At 29.7% G+C, this 21205-nt stretch overlaps 2 protein-coding genes across 3 annotated transcripts; both read right to left on the bottom strand.

Moving 5' to 3' along the window:
- Positions 1 to 7336: 7336 nt before the first annotated feature.
- LOC107018609 (glycosyltransferase family 92 protein RCOM_0530710) lies at positions 7337 to 9835 on the bottom strand. The gene has a single exon (XM_015219134.2). It carries the CDS (start codon positions 9578 to 9580, stop codon positions 7775 to 7777), a length of 1806 nt encoding a protein of 601 aa, XP_015074620.1. The 5' UTR covers positions 9581 to 9835; the 3' UTR covers positions 7337 to 7774.
- A 5788-nt stretch (positions 9836 to 15623) lies between these two features.
- LOC107020707 (TORTIFOLIA1-like protein 4) lies at positions 15624 to 19711 on the bottom strand. 2 transcript variants are annotated; one of them, XM_015221167.2, is made up of 5 exons: positions 18760 to 19711; positions 18463 to 18571; positions 16915 to 17498; positions 16282 to 16747; positions 15624 to 15946 (listed from the first exon to the last, which is right to left on the bottom strand). In XM_015221167.2, the coding sequence occupies exons 1-4, from the start codon at positions 19546 to 19548 to the stop codon at positions 16289 to 16291; spliced, it is 1941 nt and encodes a 646-aa protein (XP_015076653.1). In that variant the 5' UTR covers positions 19549 to 19711; the 3' UTR covers positions 15624 to 15946; positions 16282 to 16288. The 2 variants fall into 2 exon arrangements, with proteins under 2 accessions (XP_015076653.1, XP_015076652.1); XM_015221166.2 differs by having other exon boundaries at positions 15624 to 15943.
- Between the last annotated feature and the right edge of the window lie 1494 nt (positions 19712 to 21205).

Below are 21205 nucleotides of genomic sequence, written 5' to 3'. Positions count from 1 at the left end.
TTTGTATTTATTATTATTAGGGAAAAAAGAAATTGGCCAGAAAATTTGGTTAGAAATATTTTTTTATATTATTTTATTTTTTTAAATATTTTTTTCCTTTCAACTTTAATAGCTTTTAATTGAAAATGAAAAAAAGATTCATCTATTTTAAAATTAAAAAAATATTATAGCTTTTTCAATTTTTTAGTCAAATTGACCAAATTTTTTTGTTATTTAGCACTTCCCTTATTATATTTATTATTATTATGTTGCTAAATATGTTTAAAGAATATTTTTGTTTGTTTATGTGAAACTTACTTTAGATGGTTCTTAATTTTCTCAAAACCATATTAAAATGTTTTAAAATAATTACGATTGCTTTCATTTTTTAGTGGTATCTTTTTTTTTTTTTGGGTCAAGTTTTGTTTTCTAATTGGCTAAATTTAAAATTGCAAAAAGAAATACATTCTTTGTTCTGCGCTAGAAAATAAAAAACTTTTTGTTAACTCAATATATTTATATATTCAGAATTAAATAGTTTTATATATATATATATATATATAGAAAATTGTTGAAAATATTGTAGATTCGATGAAATCTATACGCAGGGCCCTTTGGGTATCCCTTTTTGACAATATTGCTTCTATCATAGAAGGGCACATGCTTTCTTTTGTTAGCTACGATTAATTTGGAGTCGTATCGAAAAATTTTATTTTTAAATAAAGTATTTTCAAGAGAAAATTTTATTTTTGATTGTAAATTTAGAAGTCAGTTTTAGGTCGTAGAATTTTTAAATATATTTAAAAAATTAAATTAGAGTGAATTATGCTCTGAGTTTTAATATGCACTTGGTCATAAATTTCGAAAACTATTTCACTCTTTGAAACAAAAAATGAAACATGTTTTATGCTCATGAGTTCTAAGAATTATTTTTATAATGAAATATATAATACAAATTCAAAAGGTTATTAGGCAAATTACAATCATGCTATAACAAAGTATAATTAAAATAATTAGCTTCAACATTTCACGAATAATAGTACAACATAACCAAATAAAATAATGATTAACTCAATCTTTTTGTAAATCGTTAAATCATTGAGTTTGAATTTATTTTAATTTTTTTTGTCATATGAATTAATATCTTGCAAATTTTAAGGTTAAGCAAATAAGGCATTAGATAGAATTGATTGGAGTAACAAAAAAGATGGATTTTTCTTAAAATCATTATTATTTTATTGTAAAATATAAAAGTTTGAGGTATTAATTACCTCAAAAACAAGTAATCTCTTAAATGCCAATTTTTTCCCCCAAAAACTAAATAAATTTTATGACCAAACAAGTTTAATCATATTCTTTTTCAATAGATATATATTTATAATATTTATGATCAAACGAGTTCTAAATATTTACTACTCCATCACGTATTTTTTTTCCTTCTGGTCAGTGATGAAGCCACCTTATCATTAGGGGTTTTATCCGAACCCTCTTCAACAAAAAATTATATTATATTTACATAGTTAAAATAATTTTTTGAATATATATAATAGATGTTGAACCCCCTTCGATAACTGCATGTGTCTATTTCTTTAAATTTTAAACTCTCTTATCGAAAATTCAGTCTCCGCCACTTCTTCCAGCACATAAGATCTTTCCCATCTTGGGGCTAGCTTGTTATTCAAAAAATGTGCCTTGGCCCTTTCTTGATTGTTTTTTGCAATCAAATTTCCATCCACAAACCCCACAGAATATAAATTAAAGATTACTATATTCTTCTTTATTTATATATAAATATAAATGAAGGAAACCATTCTTGAGAAAAACACCCCACTTTCTTCTCTCCTTTTTTAATATTTTTTTAAAAAATTAAACCATTTTTTTTCTTCAATCATGACTCAAAAAAACAAGGTGCAAGAAAAAAAATCTATTTGTGAAAAAACCATGCAAATAGTGATAAATATCATAACACTATCATCCTTCTCTCTTGCATCCATTAATCTTGGATCAAAAACAATTAAACACCAAAAAAATTCCCAATCTTCAACAAATAATATTTCTAACATCTCTTCTTTTCAACTAGAAAAAGGAAATAATTACAAGAAATCACAAATTCCAAAAACCAAGTCAAATCTTTACACATTTGTTAAAGAACATGATCAAGAAGAAAGTAAAAAATCTTCCTCATGTTTAGTTCATCAAAATAATATTATTGATCATGATTATCAAGATGGGATTTTTTCTGATTATATCAAGAAATTTCATAAGAGAAATCAAGATGATTTAAGTAATTTGAATGCTCAAATTACAAATCACAAGGCTTCAAATTATATCAAGAAGTTTCATGAGAAAAATTGTTATGAGTCTTTGGCTACTGCTGGATTACCTCTAATTAGATTGCCTCCTCCTCCTAAATCTCTAGTTAATAAGGCAGCAAAAACAGCTTAATTATTATTAATTTATTATTATGTTCTTGTATGTATGTGATTTATATTATCGGTGTAATTTAACATGTTATTATGGTATAATTTATCATTTATAAAGATTACCAAACAATATTATTAAATTGTGTTGTATGCAATTACCTTTTAACTGATGTTATTGTATAGGACTTGAGTTATACTTTCTTCAGTTTCAATTTATATGTCACACACTACGTACCTATCAAAGACTTTGATAGATTATTTATAACAGTTTACTCTAAACTCAAATGGACAAACAATCACTGGCGTTGGAAAGAAGTAGACCTTTAAATTGATAGATCTTAGGACACCTAACTCTTTATAATCTGAAAGATATGATCGTTTGAAGTTGACTCTTGTATCATCTCATGCGAAAAACTTAGATAATAGAAAAGTTACGAACTTAGTATTAAAGGTTTGTTATGAGCCTAAACCACATGATACACTTTCTTCATATAAGAATAAACATTTATATACATGATATACAATTAGAAATCATCGAATTCGGACCGATATACATATACAATAGTTTAAACCTTTGCTAAGAAGTTGTGGTGTTACTTCGTATTTCATGTTATACATAGAATACAACAATTTTCTACAAATACCAAATACAGTGCGTGATTAATATATTATGATGGATATATATTCATCGTATAGTATTCAAATCTGCTGGAGTAATATTGATTTAAATATATATTTATATTTTTGTAGGAAGTTGTATAGTGATTAATTGAAGTGTAAATAATTGTTCGATATTTAATTGATATTTTTGCAATTTAACTTTTTCAATTTAAAGGTTTTTCACTTTTAAAATATGATGAAGACGCATTGATCACAAATTCATAATCAATAATATTATAGCAAGTAAAAATGAAAAAGAACTTCCATACAAAAATATGGAACATAATCTATTTTACAAAACACAATTTCAAAGATATTTCAAAAATAGTACTTTTTTTAGTAGTATATATCATAATAAATAAATAAATAAATAAATTTCCATATAAACTATGGAATATAAATCTACTTCAAGGTACACAATTTCAATAATATTTCAAAAAGAGTACTTTTTTTAATTAGTATATATCATAACAAATAAATTAATAAAATTTCCATATAAACTATGGAATATAAATCTACTTCAAGGTACACAATTTCAATAATATTTCAAAAAGAGTACTTTTTTTTAAGTAGTATATATCATAACAAATGAATTAATAAATTTCCATATAAACTGTGGAATATAAACCTACTTCAAGGTACACAATTTCAATAATATTTCAAAAAGTACAATTTTCTAGTTGTATCATAGCAAGTAATATATTAGTTTCCATACAAAATATGGAACATAATCTACATTTTCAAAGATGTTTCAAAAAGAGTACATTTTTAGAAGTATCATAGTAAATAAATAAAAAAATTTCCATACTAAATATGGAATATAAATCTACTTCAAGGTATACAATTTCAATAATATTTCAAAAAGTATAATTTCTAGTAGTATCATGGCAAGTAATATATCAGTTTCCATACAAAATATGGAACATAATATGTTTTCAGATACACCATTTTAAAGATATCAATAAAAATTTTTTTTGTATAAATAGACCTTCTTAGACATACATTGTTGTACACAAAACATTACCAGAAGAGAAGCACGTCAGTCTAGAAGCCTTTGAATATTTGATAAAAATGGTGGCCGCTAAGAAATCAACTTTTTTAATTGGATTGTTTTGTTTAGCTGTTCTAATTATGATTTCAGGTACTGAAGCTATTAATCAAGCTGTTAATATAGGAAGATGTTCCGATTATCCAGATTGTAATGCAGCTTGTATTCAGGCATTTTTTAAGAGCGGTGGTTGTTTGATGGTTAAAGGCACATACAGTTGTTTTTGTGAACCTAAATCATATAATTAATTAGGCAAAAGTTATTGCCAGTTGGCTTATGTTGTTTGATTAGTAATCAATTTTTAAGATTTTGGATTATTCCAAAATTACTTTATATGATTTATTGATCTTTCTATGTGTCCAATTTTAATTTATGTCATATTAAACTCTCATCTTTTATTATTTATTTTTCGATTTTGATTTTGTTTTGAACAGAATTAAAAATGATGTTGGTGATTTCTTCACCTATAATATCTCCTTAATGTTTTCTTTAACATTATATATTACTTTTGAAGTGTTAAAAAGATAAATTTTGTCGCATATTTTCTAATCATTTGATCTCATATAATAAAATAAAAAGTCAAAAAAGAATTATATTTTTTAGAATTAGAGAGGTTTAAAAATAGAAATGCCTATGACCAAAATTCAAACAAACATGAAAAATCACATAAAAAGATCAAAATATAACTTCGAATTAAAAATTAATTGTAGATATAATAAGAAATACATCGATTTAGTTGGCACAATTAAGCTACAAATAAAAAATATATATATATATAAAATTGAAATTTTGATAATTCAAGTTTTCAATTTAGGGGCTTCACAACATTTAAAACAATAAGATGCTAATTAGTTTACTGTAATAATCGCAGTTGACTACTAATCAATGTAGATTATTGTAATAATTGCAGTTGACTACTAATCAATGTAGATTACTGTAATAATCACAGTTGACTACTAATCAATGTAGATTAGAATAGCATCATAGCAAGTAATAAATAAAGTTTAAAATAATATGAAACATAATTAATTTTAAGATACAAAATTTCAAAGAAGTTTCTAGAGAATACATTTTCTTTTATTATAAAATAGACCTTCCTAGACATACATGATGCATAAAATATTATAGACGATTCAAAACGAGTCAGTCCAGAAGTCTTTGAATAATCAACAAAAATGGTGGTCACTAAGAGATCAGTTTTACTAATTGGATTGTTTTGTTTGGCTCTTTTAATTATGATTTCAGGTACTAAAGCTCTTGATCAAGCTATTAATATAGGAAGGTGCTCTGATTATCCAGATTGTAATGCAGCTTGTATTCAAGCATTTTTTAAGGGGGGTGATTGTATGATGGTTAAAGGCACATACAGTTGTTTTTGTGAACCTAAATCATAATTAATTAGGCAAAAATTATTGCCAATTATTGGCTTATGTTGTTTGATTAGTAGTCAATTTTTAAGATTTTGGATTACTCCAAAATTACTTTATATGATTTATTGAAGCAAACTCTCATCTTTTATGTGTCTAATTTTAATTTATGTCATATCAAATTCTCATCTTCTATTATTATTTGTTTTTCAATTTCGATTTTATTTTGAACAGAATTAAAAATGATGTTGATGATTTCTTTACCTATAATATTTCCTCAATGTTTTTTTTGTAACATTATATATTACTCTTGAAGTGTTAAAAAGGTAAATTTTATCGCATAGTTTCTAATTGTTTGATCTCATATAGTAAATAAAAAGTCAAAAGAGAATTACATTTTTTAGAATTAAAGAGATCGAAAAATAGAAATGCCTATAACCAAAACTCAAACCAACATGAAAAATCACATAAAAAGATCAAGAAATAACTTCGAATTGAAAATTGATTGCAGATATAATGAGCTACAAATAATATAAACACACAAGAAAATTAGAAATAAAGAAAAAAGAATAGTACTATATTGTTTTGAATGTTATATTTTTGTATATATAAATCATTAAATTGTTGCGGGAGTAATGATAGATTGAGAGATAAAATAATTATTCAATATTTAATTAAAATTTTGATAATTGAATTTTTCAATATAGGGGCTTTAAACATTTAAAATAATAAGATGTTCATTATTTTACTGCAATAATCATAGTTGACTACTAATCAATGTAGATTAGAATAGCATCATGGCAAGTAATAAATGGAGTAAATTTTAATATAAAATATGAAACATAATTAATTTCAAGATACGGAATTTTAAAGACGTTTTTAGAGAATATAAAATAGACTTTTCTAGATATATATGATACATAAAATATTATAGACGATTCAAAACGTGTCAGTCTAGAAGTCTTTGAATATTCAACAAAAATAGTGGTCACTAAGAGATCAGTTTTACTAATTGGATTGTTTTGTTTGGCTTCTAATTTTGATTTCAGATACTGAAGCTATTAAGCAAGATATTAATTTAAGAAAATATTCTGATTTTTCATATTGAAATGCAGCTTATATTAAGGCAAATTATAAAAGTCGTGGTTGTTTGTTTGTCGAAGGGGTTAATACTTGTTTTCGTGAACCTAATTTTTAATTAATTAGTAAAAATTACTGCCAATTATTGGCTTATATATGTTGTTTTATGAATAATGCTTTGTATCGTGAAGGATTTTGGATATTCCAAAGATTACTTCATATGATTTATTAAAGCAAATCCTTAATCTAATTTTATGTGTCCAATTTTATATGTCGAGGTCTCAATAATTTTAGCTCAAATTTTGTATACGTGTCAAAACATGACTAAATAGGGTGTGGTAGAATTTTGAACTTGAACTCATTAAGTTAAAATTTTGAATCCATTTCTAGGTTTTGTGCTTATTACAAGGCTATTATAACAAGAAAATTGAGCATGGAAGTTGGTGTAATGTGTTAATTGTCACGAGGATGAAATGTACTGAGTTCATGGGATACCTGTCACCTCTGACCAGAGACAAGTACCAGGTAAACATCGACATCACATTGTCACGAGGATGAAATGTACTGAGTTCATGGGATACCTGTCACCTCTGACCAGAGACAAGTACCAGGTAAACACCGACATCAAGACTAAGACAGATGATAGAAAACACTTTATACTTGTCGTGACGTTCATAATCTTCGCTTGACATTTTCAAGATATTATGTCATGTTACCAATTAAAAGTTACCCAAAAATGGAGGGTAGAATAAGGCAAGATTCAATGGTAAGAAGAATGATAAAAGAATTGACTGAGTAGATCTCATTTAATGAAAAATATCATACTGTAGAATGATTACAAATATATTCAAAAAAAGAAGGAAAAAATTTCCTATTCTAAGCTATTGTGTAAATATTTTGTCTACAAAAGCTAAGGGAAGTTCGATACAATCGCGATGGAATGAAAAAAAGAATTGAATCTTATAGATCATCTTTTCTACAAACGCGGACTACCTGCACCTGGACAGAAAGACCCTGTGAAGCTTTACTATTCCGTGGGATTGGCTTAGAGCCTTTGTTCAAGCTCCCTAGCTTTAGATTGAACGTTGACTCATCTTATTGTTGTTCAATCTCTAAGACGGACTTCCCCTGAGAATGGAATAGTGCTCGTGTCCAAAGGTGAACAAAGCCCTGGCTTCTAGACTTCCTTTCTCTACGATAGTTATCGGACTCAGTGATTAGAAAGAGGACTTCTCCCAAGGCAACAAACCAGTTGATAAATCAGCAAAGTTTGACAAAACAAAGTCTCGAAGGCCGGTATCCCAAACTTCACAGAATTGTAATGGCCAATTTGGTGGCTCAATGGCCTCTGTCCCTAAACCAGGTGCTCTATCCCTTGATCCTTCATTTTGATTGTTCTGCCAATCAACGACATATGTAGCTACTCGTCTGAAAAATTTCGCCCTGAATATCTCCCACACTTGGTATTTGTAGTGGTTTATCACTGCAGTACTTTGTGGCAAATTCATGTAGCTAAATCCTTTCCTCAAGTGGAAATGATGCACCACATTGAGGAGAGTGGTGTCCAAAGCATCGGGACGTATGATTGATTTGTGTCTCTCGGGACTCTTAAGACGACAAGTATATCCAACAGTGATACCCTGAGAAGGAGCTGAATTCAGACCAGACGGTCCAAAACTATGGCAAGTTGTTCTAATCTCCGCAATTCCTGGTGACGATGATGATACATTTGCCACGAGGGATCGAAGGGAATCCTGTCCCGCGTAACCTGAGCTTCTCAAACTTTGATGCCCTGGAGTAGAATACGGAAAGTAGAAATACTCATCCACATCCATGAACGATACCCAATTACATTCTTTCTTCGCTCTAAGAGCACAATGCGAAAAGCCTGCTTCTTGAGTCTTGATCCACGGCCAAACATGTCGTGTAACATTGTAATTCTCAATCTCAAGCTCTTCAATCACATCCTTGATATTGTCATCGCTATTATTGTCGTAAATAAACCACCTCTCAACTCCAAGCCAAGAATGATACGTAATCCATTCACGAAGCGCTGAACCTTGATTCCACACCATAGTACACACACAAAGATCATACTTCCCGTTTTCAACATCCCTCCTTCCCTCAGATTTCAACTCACTAATCTTAGCTACCGAAGGCAAAAGCACGTGTTCATGAGCTTTAGCATGAACATGAGGCAACATACCAATAGTTATTCGTATCCCTCGAGCCTTCTCAGGATTCTTCCTAATACTCAATGGCAATGCACACCTCACAACCTCTTGAGCAGCCGTAATCGCCTTTGTCCTAAGTGCAAATCTCCCCTCTTTTTCGAAATTTCCCAAACCAAAATAACAACTAAACTGACTCGAATCCGATTCTCTATCAGGCCTCAAATTCAATCCTTTCACAAACACAACTACTGTGTTCCCATCCAAAGCTGCAGCATAAGCCACACTTTCCCAAGAATTAACAGTCTGATTACTCCCATTTCCCCTCAACTCCCTCAAATTCACCACAGCTGAATAATTAACCCGAGGTAACGGGCATCTAACGAAAGCCCCAAATTCAAAATCGCCATAAACATCTACAGAATACGATTTCTCCTTTACAATACCAACATCATCACCAGTACTATTTCTACCATAAACACACTCAAACTCCGTATTTTTACTGAATAAATCATTTTTATTCACCAACAACAACACATGATCAGGAAACAGAACTCGACCCTCAATTTGTAAATGCAATAAAGAACTACTACTACTACCAAAATCTTGAAATGACAATGAAGTAGACAATAAATCAGACGAAGATGACAGTAAAGACAATCTTGAAACAACTAAAACAGGTCGAAAAACAGAGGAACTAAAAGGGATATGATAAGATAGAAGAAAAACAAAAATCAAAAAACTAAAACATAAAACAAAAGACCTTACAGAGAAAAAATAAACAAGAGCTGATATTGAAGAAGATGGTCTAAAAATCCTTTTCCTCTTACGACGTTGCTCTGAAGAATCCATTTTTTTTTGCAGATTTTTGGATCTATAAGCAAAAGGGGTGTTAAAGATTGGTTCTTTTTGCAGATCTAACAAAGAAAAAATTGAATTTGAAGGAGTTTTTGGTTGTTTTTGCTGGTTTTTTGTGGGTGCCGACAGTGATTTTATTATTATCAAAAAAAAAAAAATTGTGTAATCTTTACATATAGTACTGAGTCTACGCGTTTAGAAGAAGAAGAATATATTGCTACTACTAATACTGAGTTTTTTTTGGTTACTGTTGTTAAAGACAGGATTAGAAAAGGAAAAAGAAAAGAGTAAAAATGGCTGCTTTGAAGGTGTTTATTTGGACTTTAGCCACCCTATTTCGATATTCACATCGAAATCTGATTAAATTTAGATTCATGTCGAAAAGTTTCATATTTTGATATCAAATGTTCCTTAACAAAGGGGAATTATATTTATGAGAACTTAAACTCGAGCTGATGAAGGATGAAAAAGTATTTATTACTCTACTACGATCTTTATTGCGGAAGAAAAACCTTATTTTCACTTTCTAATATATATTTTATTCCTTTGTCCCAATTGTTAAGTTTTTTTGAAGTCTAATGATTTTGCTTCTTGTCTCAATTATTTACTTATCTATTAAAGAGTTTAAAATTGTAAATTATTTTGATTTTTAGTAAATTTTAGATATTCGAGTTGAAAATATATCATAAATTTTAGAATAGAGAAGGTATTATTTCTTCAATTTATAGTGTTCTATTACTTCTTCATTTTTGCATTTTATATGGTTTTTGATACCCTCTTTTAACATTTCAATTATTCAAATTCATACTATAAAATCATTTTAAAATGTAGCCTTCCTCTTCAAGAGGACATGAGCAAAGTGAAAACTAGTCATCAATATGATTGAGATTTCTTCGCATGAAAGCAAAATATTTTTCATCAAAGATAAAGTCGATTTCTATTTATTTTTCAATGTTTAGTAAGTAAAAACATATTATCTCGAGAGCGTTTATATGTAATCTAACAAAACACTTGAAGTGTGGGAAGGGGTGGGAGTGGGGCGTGAATGACGGGATTAAAATAGTTAAAGAGTATGTTAAAGAATGACAAAAGTCTCACATCGGTAATTAATGAGATGGGTGGACTCCTTATAAGGTTTGGGCAATCCTCCTTCCTTTGAGCTAGCTTTTGGGGTATGAGTTAGGCCTAAGACCTAATTTTCACATGGTTTCAGAGTAGGGCCCGTCTCACCCGATGTTGGGGTCCCCAAAATTAAAATTGCCCATGCACCAGATGCTAAGCACTGGGCGTGAGGTGGGGTGTTAAAGAATGACAAAAGTCCCACATCGGTGATTAATGAGATGGGTGGACTCCTTATAAGGCTTGGGCAATCCTCCTCTCTTTGAGCTAGCTTTTGGGGTGTGAGTTAGGCCTAAGACCTAATTTCACAGAGTAGGTGATGGAGGCAATGGATAGGTGCGGAGAATACATTAAACATAAAATGTCACTTATAAAATTTGTTTTTTTTATTTATATTAAAAAAGGTCATATTCCTTATTTCAAAAACATGCTTCTCAATATAAAATAATTTTCAAAACTTTAATCCGATCAAATATGCAAAAATAAAAAAAATATTTTTTTCATACCAAATACATATTTAATCAGAATTCTTGAATTCGAACAGGAGAACCAAGAAAATCTAAACTAGTCCAAGAATTTGGTTACACGCGCAGCCTGGCCTGGGAACTTAGTGCTAATTATCGTTAATTAGCTTTAATAAATATTAATTATACTTTGCCAATAATACAAGTAATATTATATTTAAGAGAACTCTTAAATCACTCCACTTGGAATTTAATTTATGGCTGCTTTTATTTCAAAATCAACCAATCAATTGCTTCCAACTTACAAGCAATATTTTAAATATTATTATTCTTATTATATGTATTATACTTATTGGAATACTATATAGTATATTCATTATTATTAAAAAATAATATTCAGCCGGTGGAGAACATAAGAACGTGAGTGAAAATGAACAAAAAAAGCTAACGTTGCCAATTTAGACCAGCTATTTTCCTCTCAATCTTGTCTATTCATAATTATAAATTATATAATTATTTGGATTATATTTAAACATTGTCATATATCGTAAAAAGCGATAAACTTTTTTTTTTTTGACATTTAGCTAATATTAGATAATATGGATGATGGAACGAAGAATTAAATTTTATCGACGTAACTCTAGATAGTGATGATTTTAATATTTTCGTTACCATTGATTTCTCTTTTTTCTCGTATCTTTCGTTTAATTTTTTTCGGATATTTTCACCTTTTTTATTTGTTAAAGAAATTGGATTGATATATGGCAATGTTAAAACTTGAAGCTATATCAATTGTTTAGTTTTTGAATACTAATAGATGTTTAATGTTTATTTGGTGTAACCTTTATCACTTTATATTAGCATGTAATCATCTTATAATTAACCTTCTTTTTTCTTTTCTTTTAGGAATTATTGATATATGTCTATTCTTTGTTTTCTTCTTTCTACTTGAATCGATTGATTATGGGTTCAAATTCTGATAAAGAAAAAAAAATATTAAATGCTTTTTCTATTTATTATATTTTCGATTAATAAAATTATTTAGTATTATTGGTGGTAGAAAATAACTTCTAATAATGTATACTACGTAAATAATCAAAATGTGCGGAAGCTAAGTTGAATTTTTTTTTTAAAAAAAAATAATCAATTATTACATGATTTGGTGTTAGTTTGCTGGCTTTGGAAGGCTAGCTACGCAACCCCCTAGAAAAAGTTCAAAAATAAATCAGCTTTATAAATTAAAAAAAAAAGACATAAACATCAAGAAAATGAATTTTTTTTTAAAAAAAAAAAAGCCCTAAGTTTAGGATATGTTCAAAATAGTTTTTTAAATATATGATTTAGCAATTTTGATTCGTTAAATTTGTCACAATAGTTATATGTTTGATCTAAATAAAATAATTTAGCCTTATTTGGTCGTCAAATTTAACAATACATGTTACAAATTTGTCACAATTAGTTTATTTTCTTTAAAAAAGAAACTAATTGTTTTTCGTTTAATTGTGTGGTCCTATAATTTTTTTTAATGAGACTTTAATTCCTTATTGACAGCCACAAAATTTTAATAATAATATAATAAATATATATAGGAACATATAGTGCAGTTTCCAAAAATCATAACGTGGAGATTCTTCCCATGTGAATTTGTGAGTAAATTGTGCCAAGGTCTTAGGAACAAATATCAATTGATTAATTTTAATCAACAGCTCAATGGTCAAAAAAACTAATTTAAAATTAAATTCAAAATATTTATTATAATTTTTTATGATATAATTTTTCAACGATGAGATATTTTAAAGACCAATTCAACATTGTATATAGTTATTCACTGCTTTTATATACGCTTACGTCATAACATTTCGGTGACTATAAAAATATATATTTTTAAGAAGAAAATAAGAAGTTTAAAATTAATTTAATTTATTAGTGTTTAAAAAAGGTTAAGTGGCTGTGTGTATTACTTTTTATTGTAAACATTTTCTGGCACAAGCATGCCACTGTCTCCCCTTTTTAATGATTTATTATATTTATATTATTATTATTTCTGTTATGTAATAAATAAATTAATAATTATAATAAATGTTAATAATAATAATAATAATAATATTCGTGTGTCAGTCATTTGTTATCTCAAAGCTCACTATTCAATTCATTCAATGCCACTGAATGCATCTTCAGAGTTAAATTAATTTTTTTTCTAAATAAAAAATTAGTGTATGGTTTATAATAAATATTTTCTAGTGGTAAAATTATAATAGGAGTAATATTTATATTCATCAAATAATAAAAATGATTTTATTTTGAGGATAAAAAGGAAAAGAGTTGACTTTTGCCAGAGAAATTTCAACAACAGCTAATGATTCCAATGAATCCTTTTTCATTATTGGTGTTTGAAATTATGAGTGTTCAACGGTGAAATTTTCATCATATTTATACTAAAATCATATGATTAATTTGAAGAAAAAACTCTATTATTGCATCATTTTCAAAGTAATACTATTTCTTTTTTATGTATGGACCACTAATAATTCACAATTTATGATAAAGTGTATATTCGTTCAATTAAAATTTCTATTTTTTCTTTTAACAGAAATTCTTTACGTTTGACTCGGTCTTGAATAATATCGATAAATAAGAGGCCCCTGTAAATTTATACGCAGTTTCCATGTTGATTGATGGTTATAAGCCTATAACGAAATAGTAACTGTAGAATTTCTTTAAATTTTGGATTTGTCTCTATTATATTATAGATATAATTATAAATACTTCATGTATAAAAGTTGAGATCATTTTGAGTCTAAATTCAAAAATAGTGGACTAGTTTGGATCTTTCCTCAATTAATTCAGTGGCAATAAAATACTCTCCCTTTTATATTATTCGATTCATATTGGTCTAACACATTTTTTATGAATTCTTTAGTTAATGATATATTTTACTAAACTAATCATGTTAATTATAGTTTAAAATTCTAAATTTAACGATATTTGTTTGATTATAAATAATTTGATTAAAAATAAATTTAATATTTTAATTAAATTATTAATAAATATATCGTTTAGACGGGACTAAAAGAATCAGTTATATAAATTGATACAAAAAAAACATTTAACAATATCTAGATAACTTGTTGAGCTATTGTACTTTATTCGAGAAAAGATGGCAAATATTCAAACAGGCGAAACTAAAATTTACAGCTTATGAATTTTGAATTTTGTAATGGCGATTTCAAATATTAATCTCCAATTCGAAATCTGATATTTATACATATTTAATAACCTTTTAACACATATACATTATTTAAATAAAAATTATTAAATTCGATCAAATTTATATTCAAACTTTTAGCTCTCCGCCGGATATTGATCATAGTATCACCTCATCATCTTAGTGTAGAACAAGGGTAATGGAATAAAAGTTTGGATACACCAACTTTGGTAAATAAGCATTGATTGCAAACCATAAATTTATGAGACCACTTTATTAGGAATGCCTCACTTTATACGTATGTTTATAAATTAGCTTTTATTTTCACATTTGGTCCACTTCAACAAAGTGGTATTCACAAAAATTGTGACAACTCGAAAATAGAAAAAACATTTTTTTTCCCATTAAATTTCATGATTGGCCATTAATCGATTGAACTTGTATCTATAAGAGCACATAACATCTTGAAGAATATTAATAACAAACACTAACATATTTTGTGAAATTTTAATGGAGCCTGGAAAAATAAAATGTATGTAGGTCTTATCATTACCTTGAGAAGGTAGAGACAGTTTTCGAAAGACCATTGACTCAAGTGCATAACTTAAATAATATTATGACGTAAAAATATAAATTTATATCTCGAAAAAAAATCGTGACAACTCGAATGTTTGTAACCATGATTGTATAAGCCTGCAGGTCCATCACTATTGGGCCACTATTTATCTTAAGTTGGGGCCATTATGTGTCAAATACAAGAAAGTTGATCGGATCACTCACTTCATTTGTTGCATATATTTGAGACAAATAACAATCTCATTAGTTTAGAGTTTAATTAAATGTCTTTATTTTAATTTTCAAAATTATCTTTCGTATCACATTTGTTTTGTCAGATATATATATTTGGATCACTCAGATACTTGTAGACTAAATTAGGTGTAATTTATTTTAGATCTATTATATTCAAGGTGATTCACATATATATGATATACACTAACTCTCTTATTTGTCTGTATATCTGAGATCCATGAACTCTCTCGCTTTTCTCTCTCTATGTATATGTATTTCTAGAATATATCTATTATCAACTATCTTTAATACATGCATCAGACTTGAAATTCGGTACAAAACTTTTAATTAATAAGACAATATATAATTATTTTAAATTGTAGAATTTATGATAGGAATATTTGTATAACTAAGTCCTAGTGTGAATCATCAGAACTATTTTTCTTTTCAAATCCAATTGTCAAGGGCCCAAATTAAACTCCTCAATTTGACTAATATTTGCACTTTCTCCCCTTTGGAAGAATAACATTTCATCTTAATAGAACAATCATTGGATCATTAGAATCAGAAAACAGAATAACATTTGCATAAACAGGATTTAACATTCACAACTTCTGTACAGACACCCTCATTTCTTGTCCTCATGACCAGGTATAGATATTGAAAACTTATCTTGGTCTCTGATTTCTCTTCACAGCAAACAGCTTTGAACTTTTCAACTACAAAGACTATTCAAATATTTCAGCACCGAGACTAAAAGTATTTTCTTGTCCGCACAACCTGCTAAGAGAGAAGAAATTATCATTAGTTACTAACACAAACAAAAACCTTTCAAGCGGCGAGTATAATTGTAAAAGAACATAATATGATTGAGAGACTGTATATGCTACAAGAGGATTAGGTTTCATCAAGTCCAAAAAATATGTTGTAAATGAGAATTAAAAGATACAGAATACGATGTGAAAGAAGAATCTACAAAAGTTGATGAGAGCGCAAACCATTTATTCAAACTAATTATATTATAGAGGACTTTTAAGTATTGCGATGATTAGAGACAACATACAAGTATGTCTTCAATAATCAAACAATCATCATGTCAAGCTAGAGAGAACAATCACCTAACGCTCAAGTTTGCTGCTGTATGCAATTTGTGAATGAAGTTCCGTTAAGCCTACTGACATGACAAAACCCTGCAGTTTTGCCATCTCGAGCTATTCTCTCTTTTCTTCGACTGGAGAAAGAACGTAATGCTTCATTCGGAGTGATACTAAACTGCTTTGCTGAAGATATATTCTTGTTCTGCTTGGTAGCATCAGTTTCTGGTGGACTATACACTACATCCTGGCTTCCAGTTGAGAAGGATATTCTTGATTGTGAGTTTTGCCCTTCTGGACTTCTCCAAAACTTAGGACCCAAAAATTCTGCACGAGGGATCATGCTGCATGTACTTCCTGTAAAATCAGTATCTGAAATCCTCCCTGTTGTTATTGCCAAATCATATTGCATTTCATCAAGTAATCTCTCCAAACCATTTACACGTTTCTCTAAGGAATTCATTCCATGTCGTGAGCTGCCAATAAATCCCTGCAATGAAGAAGAAATAGGCTGAGCTCAGCATGTCTCTTGGCACAAATATACAACTCATTCCTCTTAAATAGGGGAGACTACAGGTTGTGACATCAACTAAATGCAGACCAAAAGTTAAATATGATGTTCGAAGCAGAGCTGAGGGAAGGAGAAGAGAAATGTACCTGCAGGAGGTCTAACAAACTGGACTGTTGATTTTCAATCTGAACAAGCTGTTTGCTGACAGAACAGAAATTCTCGTACTCTCTATGACTCAAGAGTGCATCTTCGTTGATGTTCTCAGCAGGTACATCCATGTTGTCATTGTAGTCCTCAAAGAGTGGAATAACCCGAGACCCAAACTGTGAATTACCATATCTGTGGAACTTCTCATCCGGTGGTCTGTTGAATAGAGTTGACTTTGCTTCTGAGTTTGAACTGCTACAACTAACTGAATCCACTGAACCTTGAACTCTAAGATTTTGACTCTTCTGTTCTTCACAAGCTACCTCCAACAAAGAAGTCTGTGAAACAGTGTGCTTTGCTTTTGCATCAGGGGATTTTCTAAAATCCAGCTTACAGGAGCTCGTAACATTTGATTTTGTGCGGCGGAACCTAATAGAACTATTTTTCTGGGAGGTGATCGAGGAAGAACTACTGGATGCAAGTGACTTAGTTGAGCGGACTGCTTTCTTCGGCTGAGGGGTTTCCATAGCTGTATCACTCGAACTTTTGGAAGGAGTTGGAGAACAGGCACCACTAATACAATCTGGAGATACAAATTCATAGTTCTGTAAGTATGGCACCTCATAGGATAATTTTAGTAGCAGAATGTAGGTGAATAAAGTAATGCATTTACAATAAGAGCTTAAAGATGAAAATAGGAAGAATCCATGGCAATCACTAGTAGAAACATGGCATACAATTGTGTAACAGCTGACATAAAAGTAGCAATAAGGACAGGAGACAAAGATGCAACTAGCCCAAAAGCTCACTATAACCAAAGTTAGAACGAAGTAATTATGATGCAGATGTGGCTGAAATAGTTTAGTTACTAAAAGGACTGTAATTTTCAATCAATGGAACTGGAAGTATGGAAACTAAGGGTTAATTAAAGTCCAAGATTCCCTGGACCTGGACTCATCTGATAAGATAAGTTTCTAACCATGCGTATAGCATGTGATGATCAATCAGAAAAAACAAGTGTTTTGTCTGGATTCTGGAGAACATAAAAACTAGAAAAAGAACTTTAAGGAAGAAAAGGAGTTCACAAATTTTAATTTCTGCAGGTCAAATAGTAAAAAAAAGTCGGTATACGTCTCCCTATATGCAACCATACTGGCCAGAATATAATTCTCTCGCCATCAAAAAAAAAAACTAACACCCTATGTAAGACAATCTTCAGTAAGCTTCATTTTGAGCTAATATTTCCATTTTAGCAGTGTTGAGGAATTCAGATTCTACTTCAGTCAATCAACATTCAAGGGAACTTGTGTTAAAACATAGTTTCTCTAACACACTCGAAACTAAATCCAATTTGAATACTAATACATGCTCTTTCTTAACATGACTAGCTATTTTTGAATCCTCTCATCTCCATGTAAATCATTGACAGAACATAGTAATAACACATGAAAATAGGGAAATCCAAATATTATTTAAACCACAAGCTTTTCTACAAAGAAAGAATAAAATTATTTCAACAGAAGAGATTAGCTTTTATTGGAAGTTACCTTTCTGTGGAAACTTGGATTGTAATTGAGGCAAAACATCATCTGAAGTACCTGGAACTTCCTTCCACCATTCTAACGCCCGATTCATTGTCTCTCTAACAACCTTCACCTATAAAGTCAAAGCAGAGTATTTTATAAGCCAATTCTTCTTATTAAATTTATAAGATTTTAGATTAGGATAAAATCCGTAGTCTATTACAATTTACACGCCATTTCAAAAAGGTAATGAAGTTCTCCTTTCAATCATTTCTAAACTATATGGCAAATCAGATTTACAGTAGGTCACGTATTTTGTACCTTATCGAATCTTCTGTTATCCAATGACGTGATGCAGAACGCCTTCAACTCTGACAACAATTCTTTCTCGGAAACAGCCAACCGTCCCAATGTCTCCGCCGCGGCCTTCCGCACAGTCCAATCTTCACTACTCAACAACTCAGCCGTAATCGGAACCAAGCTATTCAATACATTCTTATTTGAAGCACCACCAACACTAACAATACTACCAATGAGCGACAGCAAGGCCGGTTTGGCTTTGAAGCTATCATTCTTCACCAATTTCATGAGCTTCGACAGTATTTTCTTCAGCTCCGCCGGCTCAGGATCAGGTGATGCTTCAATTGCCGCAGCAAGGCAAAGCGAAGCTCCGATCTGCGAATTATTATCCTGCTCGTGCATAATAGCGTCGATTAACGGCTTCAAAATAGACGAAAACGGCGGTTGAGTAATTTCTGACGCAATGGACGAAACAGCTTCTACACAAGCAGAACGAACAGCTGAGTCAGGGTCACGAAGTCTCCGGAGAACAGTAGAAAGCATTTTCGCTAGATGCGGTGATAAAGCATCTCCGTGAGTCGCTGAGAGAACTCCGATAAGCCGAACACATTGCCGACGCACCGGCGATTTGTCGGAAGAGTCCGTACTCGAAATACAAGTCAAAAATGCACTAAAACCTTCACTGTTAAGACTTCTAGCTATAGACTCCAGCTCATTCGTAGCAACGGCGAGAGTATCACGGTCGGATAATCTATTGAGACAAGTATTCACTCTGTTTTTCAGATCACTAGGTTGTCTCTGTAGCGCCATTGATGGCAAAATGGAAGATATCCCGTCGGCAGGAGATAATAGTGAGGCCGGGAACAGTACTGTAGATCGCCGGAGTAAGGTTGATGTTACCGCCGGCGACGGTTACAGTGGCGGTGGTAAAATTAGAGGGAAAAAAGGGAAGTGAAGTGTGAATGTGGCAGTCAATGGAGCTGGTTTTATATGTTACAGAAGGAACGTGGAAAGGAGTAGTGCGATAAGTTAGGCAGGGAATTTATTGTCTGCACGATAGCTCAGCTGGTTACAGTGGAACTTCTTATAAATATAATTATTATTATTCCCTAAAAACAATAATTATATTTCATAAATAAATATAATACAAATTATGTACTATATGTCTATTTTTTAACAAGAATTATTAATTGAAATATATTAATTAATTTTAATTGTCAAATGTAAGATTGTGGTAAAAAACATAACGATATTTAACTAAAAAATCATTTTAATAGAATCAAAGCAAACAATAATATCGAATTAAACGACTTTTTACCTTGAAATGATATACAGCTACCAACTTTACCATGATATAGGGAGATTTATTACTTACAACCCTCGAAAACATTCTATATATACTATAGTCAAGTCCTTCAGTTATTTTTCTTATCTTTTTATTTTTATTCATTAGATATTTACTTTTATCCTATTAAAAAAAATGCTATTGATATTGGCTAGAAAAGAGGGAGTACTTCAATTATAGTTATAGGTCTATTTTCTTAATAAGAACTATTAATTGGATAATATTAGTCAAATTTTTGTAATTATAATGTGAAATTACTGCATTACTTAATTCAATTATTGTTATTAATTGAACAATTTTGATCAATTTTATTTTTTTTCAAAATGTGAAATTGTGGTGGAAATTATAGTAATATCAATTCCAAATTGTTGTTATGATTAATATATAGATACCTACTAAATCTTATTTTTAAATATCACAAGATTGTCCTATCACATCACTAGATATATTCATCTTACTTACTATATTCTTCTCCCCTGCAAGAAGATTACTTCCTACCAACTTTGCTATACTTTCAAAGGGTTTTATTTTGATGCGAAATATAAGGTATAGTAATTTAAAAATTTTATGTAGGGTTATTTCGTTTCATGTTTGATTGGAGGTATTAAGTATATTTAAATTATTCATTTTATCACTTTTGTTATAGGGATGGCTGATAGAATAAGTTATCGTATATATATTGTGAAGTAATTTATTTCGAGAATAATTTGTTTTCAACCAAACATCTCTTACCATATATATAAATGAAGGTAATTTCTACGCACTTAATTATACGTGATCGTATGGTGTGCGAATTGAATTAATTTGAAATTATAGTCTTAAGATAATAATTTTGGACTAATTAATGTCATTTGGGAGATTAAATATATGATAAAATAATTTCAAATTGAATGGAATAAAACGAAATATCTTAAAATTAAGTATGAGACAAAAATTAAACTGCATTTGATGAGGGGTGTACACTTTTTGAATTAAATAAAAAAATTACACCAAATCAAATTGAATACTAATTTGGATTGGTTTTTTTGATTCTTGGTTTGGTTTTGGATTTATAATTTACTTTGTTTTGGTTTCGTATTCAGAAAAATGAAAATCAAAAAACCAAAAAACTCGAATTTAATA

Source organism: Solanum pennellii, chromosome 5 (genome assembly GCF_001406875.1).
Source record: "Solanum pennellii chromosome 5, SPENNV200".
In the NCBI taxonomy this organism is placed as follows: domain Eukaryota; kingdom Viridiplantae; phylum Streptophyta; class Magnoliopsida; order Solanales; family Solanaceae; genus Solanum; species Solanum pennellii.
This window is presented reverse-complemented; position numbering and strand designations above follow the sequence as displayed.

What these genes read in the sequence shown, in the direction of transcription:
- LOC107020707 (XM_015221167.2), bottom strand. Translation starts at nt 19,548, where the DNA reads ATGGCGCTACAGAGACAACCTAGTGATCTGAAAAACAGAGTGAATACT. An exon ending in ATAACAGAAGATTCGATAAG is followed by an intron (nt 18,572 to 18,759) that starts GTACAAAATACG and finishes TTGACTTTATAG; the next exon opens with GTGAAGGTTGTTAGAGAGAC. An exon ending in GTTTGTTAGACCTCCTGCAG is followed by an intron (nt 16,748 to 16,914) that starts GTACATTTCTCT and finishes TCTTCATTGCAG; the next exon opens with GGATTTATTGGCAGCTCACG.
- LOC107018609 (XM_015219134.2), bottom strand. Translation starts at nt 9,580, where the DNA reads ATGGATTCTTCAGAGCAACGTCGTAAGAGGAAAAGGATTTTTAGACCA.